This window comes from Eptatretus burgeri, chromosome 14 (genome assembly GCF_056783735.1).
Source record: "Eptatretus burgeri isolate ZD-2024b chromosome 14, Ebu_testis_v1, whole genome shotgun sequence".
In the NCBI taxonomy this organism is placed as follows: Eukaryota; Metazoa; Chordata; class Myxini; order Myxiniformes; family Myxinidae; genus Eptatretus; species Eptatretus burgeri.
This window is the reverse complement of record NC_140974.1, coordinates 46,961,266-46,966,175: the sequence shown is the minus strand read 5'-3', so window position 1 is coordinate 46,966,175 and position 4,910 is coordinate 46,961,266. Positions and strand designations below refer to the sequence as shown.

At 47.1% G+C, this 4,910-nt stretch overlaps 1 protein-coding gene across 9 annotated transcripts in view; it reads left to right on the top strand.

Moving 5' to 3' along the window:
- Positions 1-4,273: 4,273 nt before the first annotated feature.
- Positions 4,274-4,910, top strand: part of LOC147013106 (uncharacterized) — a 12,046-nt gene continuing 11,409 nt past the window's right edge. For 3 of the 9 annotated variants that reach the window (XR_015051196.1, XR_015051194.1, XR_015051193.1), the window contains exon 1: positions 4,295-4,510. Coding sequence is in view for 2 of the 9 variants with exons in the window: in XM_085854688.1 (XP_085710814.1) it covers positions 4,521-4,610 (90 nt within the window). In the remaining 7 variants the exon portion in view is untranslated. Of the gene's footprint in view, positions 4,611-4,910 lie in introns of all 9 variants that reach the window. The other 6 variants (XM_085854688.1, XM_085854687.1, XR_015051199.1 and 3 more) reach the window with 5 other exon arrangements.

Below are 4,910 nucleotides of genomic sequence, written 5' to 3'. Positions count from 1 at the left end.
CAGCAGCCACAGGCTGCACTCGATAGTGAGAGAGAGCAAGGAGAATATCCTCATTTCAATGTCACACAGGCAGGGAGATCTCCTTTGTTTTATTTTTTGCAATTATTTGAGACTCATAATGGAGCTGTGTCACATAAATCACATTCAGGACAGAAACTGGAAAACATCGGTGTACCTTAAAGTAATTTACAAACAGCAGTTAGACATTGGACCAGTACATATAGTATACCACAAGGAGTTACCTGACGCTGCCTGGCTGGGTGAGATTTTCCTGGTGGTGGTTTTTGGACGAGTTGGACAATGAAATCCGATGAAGTTATTGGCCTCATGGTGCTTAACTTTTGCTGCGGGCCGATGCCATCACTGCCTGATCCCACATCCAAATATACACTTAATAGCAGCCTTTCTTGGCTTTAAAACAGACATCAAGGCCAATGCATGCAGATTAAAACTTTCTCCACATTCTGAAGCCAAACTTTGGCGCCTCTAGGTGCTGCAGTTCACCCGTGAAAGGACAACGTACAAACACAACAAAATATGTATATAGATGGGATTTGAACCTGGGTTCCCAACATTATCAACTATCAGTTCAGATGTGAGTGTGAAAAGGGCCAACGCTGAAGATTTACCAGAAGATTTCTGCCACTTCACCACCATCAACATCGAACCATTTACAGTGAGGGTCAGATAAACGGTATGTTTCAAAAAATGTCCTGGCCTCCACCTTGTGTCACTTCAGGGAGAAGGATCCAACACAAATATGTCTGCCATTGTGTCCTATCAGCAGGAGTTCACCAAACTCAACATTTGAAATACTAGTACGGGCCCGTAGGTGCGTGCCCGTAGGTGAGTGCCAGTATGTGCAGCCCTCTCTCGCCCCTCTCTTTCTCATCCCCTCTCTTGCCCCCTCTCTCTCCCCCTCTCTTGCCCCCCTCTCTCTCCCCCCTCTCTTGCCCCCCACTCTCCCCCTAGTCTCACCCTTCCTCTCTTGCCCCCTCTCTCATCCCCCTCTCCCGTCCCCCTCTCTCGCCTCCTGCTCTCTCCCCTCTCTTGCATTGTGACGCCCCTCTCTCACCCCCTCTCAACCTCCCCTCTGTCGTCCCCCTCTCTCACCCCCTCTCTCTCCCCCTCCTCTCTCCCCCTCCTCTCTCCCCATCCTCTCTCGCCCCTCTCTCTGTAAATGTATTCACAAATGTCTACCAAGCACAACAATTAATTCAAACCTTTGGAAAAAATAGCTTTCAAACTTTTGGGAAACAGCTGTTTCCCTTGGGAAAATTCAAACCTTTGGAGCAATTAATAATTTGAACAATTAATTCAAACCTTGGGAAACACTTGGGAAACAGCTGAAACGGATAAAGAATGATATCAAACCTTGAAAAGGCACATACTCAGCTCCCCAGCGTCGATTGTGACTTCATACCAAACGAAGAAGAAGAATTGTGACGTAAATCGTGCAAAATAAATAAATATTAATTGTGATGTCATTCGTGACGTCATAGCACCGTGTCCTGTCATTGGTCGACAGATAAATGGACGTAACTTAGGAACCGCTCGTACAATCGATATCAAACCTCGAAAAGGCACATCCGCACGGCCCCGGCAATATTCCTGGCAAGTTTCAATCAGATCGGACCGGCGGTCGTCGAGAAACGGCAGTCGCAGACAAACAGATGGACAGACACACACACACACACACATTGCTGGAATTATAGATAGATACCATATCAGGTTTACAATGGGGATGCAATTTATTTTCTCCAAATATATTGGAAAGGCACTCGGTGGAGCACACACTTCCACCAGGCTGAACAGTGTACATTTTGTATCCCACTGATAGGCTGGATCTGGATCTGATCTAAATAACCTGAACATGAAGTAATAAATGTTGGCACCATGAAAGAACCACCACACCACACAAACAGCACACACGAACAACTCGTTCAGCTGTACCTGCAATACCGACACCAGAACACACCTTTACATCAGCCCAGATATCACGTGTTAAATAACGTAGCAATGTCAGCTCGATGGAGTTTATAAATAAATTATTTATAATCCTGTTGTAGAAATTATTCCTGGGGGATCGAAGTTCTTGAGTATAATTCTAGTTATTCCTTAGTGCATGTTTTTGATCAGGGTAACAACACCAGAGATGTGTAGTGGGTTGAGACGGTCTCTGAAAACACGTTCACGACGTCTTGCGTGGTGATAATCCTCTTCGTGAACAATTTCCATGAAGAGGACCTTTTGGAAACTCAAAGTTTGGTGTTTCAGGATTGGGGGGGGGGGGGTACTCCCTTGAGGTGAAGGAAGGTTTGAAGGAATATTGGAATATGCAACGTTCCTCAAATTAAGGACGTCCTTTCGGGGAAACGCGAGGAAATATTTCAGTAAATCCTCATATCTTTCCTTCACAATGGTTTACACAAGCGGACCCTGAAGATCATTGCAATCTCCTGCGATGAAGCGGTCTGTGGGCCGACCACTTCGACATCACAGTCAGGTCGGTGGTCTCTCCCTCTCCCCTCCCCCTCTCCCTCTCCCTCTCTCTCCTCTCTCTCCCTCTCTCTCTCTCTCCCTCACATGGTCCACCATCAACCGCCTTCTGGTGAAGTTACTTAAATCCAGGATGAGCACTCACCTCCACTCATTCCTCTTTTTTCCACCTGTGGAACCAACTTCCACATTCTCTTCAATCTCATTCTTCCCTCCAGGACTTCAAGACAGCTGTTCACCATTATCTCAGACCATCCACAATCCAAAACCAGGATCTCTTCCACCCTCGTTAACCTCACCCCCATCTTCCGCTACACCCACCCCAATCCCTCCTCCTTCCAAATTTCCAGTTTTTCCCTACTGGGACTTTCCTTCTCTATCCATCTTGTCCACCCCACACATCCTTTCCTGATCTTTCCTCATGGAATGATCGACATGTGATAAGTGCGTTGCGGAGAGTGATGGGGTGAATCGGTGGTACAGGTTGAAGGGGTTTCTAAAATTGTTCAAAATCCGTACGTAATATATAGAAAGTATCAAAGACGTTCATTTCCCAGGCAGAGGGGTCGACCGGCATTGAAATGATTGGTAACTATGGTGACTGGTACCCATGGTCAACAAACTAGAACTTCAATACAATTTTTGTTTTGAATTCGAACTGTCAACAGCACCTACAATAGTGACATCACAAAGGGGTGTGACGTCACAGAGCGATAGAAACTCTTCATTGGCATTACCCAGTCGCTCTTTGTACCAGTTGAAGCATTGTCTCAACATGGAGAAGACTCGGTTCTTTATCGTCTGTTTTCTCTCTTTTATACTCTGCTCATACCTGGGATACCTGCCGCATCTTACACAGGTGAGTTTTAAACGAATATTGATGGGAGAATGTGGTCCAGCAGAGAATCGCCTTCGGTGGGGATGGGTATAGGTCAACCCCTTATGTGTGGTATGTTGGCCGGGGTGCCGAGAGGGGGGCAATGGTAACTACCCTGGGGTGCCGAGGGGGGAACGGGTAACTATCCCGGGGTGCCGAGAGGGGGGCACGGGTAACTATCCCGGGGTGCTGAGGGGGGGCACGGGTAACTATCCCGGGGTGCTGAGGGGGGCACGGGTAACTACCCCGGGGTGCTGAGGGGGGGAACGGGTAACTACCCCGGGGTGCTGAGGGGGGCACGGGTAACTATCCCGGGGTGCTGAGGGGGGGCACGGGTAACTATCCCGGGGTGCTGAGGGGGGGCACGGGTAACTACCCCGGGGTGCTGAGGGGGGCACGGGTAACTACCCCGGGGTGCCGAGGGGGTGGCACGGGTAACTACCCCGGACCTAATAGGGGTCCAGAATTATTCCTTCAGTTTGTTGTTTCATGTAATGATTGTTTGTGATGATAAAACCCCGAGGAGACCTTTGTTTTGTGTCTCCCTCCCTCCAATCCACTCAGGGCGATTTCCCGACATCCCATTGTCATGGGGAGTAAAACCTTCCCTCGTAAAATGAACTGCTGTGGGAACAATTCACACAACTCGATGTTATTTGTGGAAAATTTTCCCTGAACAGTCTTGAGAAGGACTTGGTGCGATCGGTTGAGTGTAAATCAGAAAATCGTTAAAACACCAAATAGTCCGTCTGGTCTTCTTCTTCTACTTCTTCTTCTTCTTCTTCTTCTTCTTCTTATATTTCTTCTATTTCTTCTTCTTCTATTTCTTCTTCTTCTTCCTCTCATTTGTGTTTTTATTATTATTCTCCAGCTTCTTCTTCTTCTTCTTCTTGCTCCAGTTTCCACCCGCCCAGCACAATGAAGACTGAAGTAAAAACAATGAAACTAATTTCGATGGTTTTTGATTTGTGTTCAACATCTGCTGTCTCAGACGGTCACGTGACATGTGGTAAAGTTCCAAGTTCCTCCTTTGACGGTTTTCCATGTTCGCTCAAAATCCCATGAAATGTGTTAAGAAACGTATTTCCCGCGTCCGTCCGGAATAGTTTCACCGGATGGGAGAGAAGATCTCTGGTGAGTTTTAATGGACGACGGATCTTCCGAGTTCCAACCAATGACGGGGGGATTTAATGTGACATCACAGAGGAACGGTTCAGTCGTCAGTGTGAATACAGTACGTACTGTACTTATGGTTATGGTAACTAGTAATAGGTAAACCATATCGACTGAAAGTCACGTTGTTTGGATCTGTACAGATAATCTACAACATGTTCTCCAGTCGCCCTGAGCGGAGGAACATCCTGCAAAATAAAGTCGGATATCCTCTCTGCGTGGACAACCTGGCACAAGATGAAAAGATCGCAATTTAGCCTCGAAAACGGCTCCGTGATTATTACATTGATTCACCATTTCCCCCTCGACCGACCGACCTCACTGATCATTCCTTCACCCAAATACATTGTTGTGGACCCGG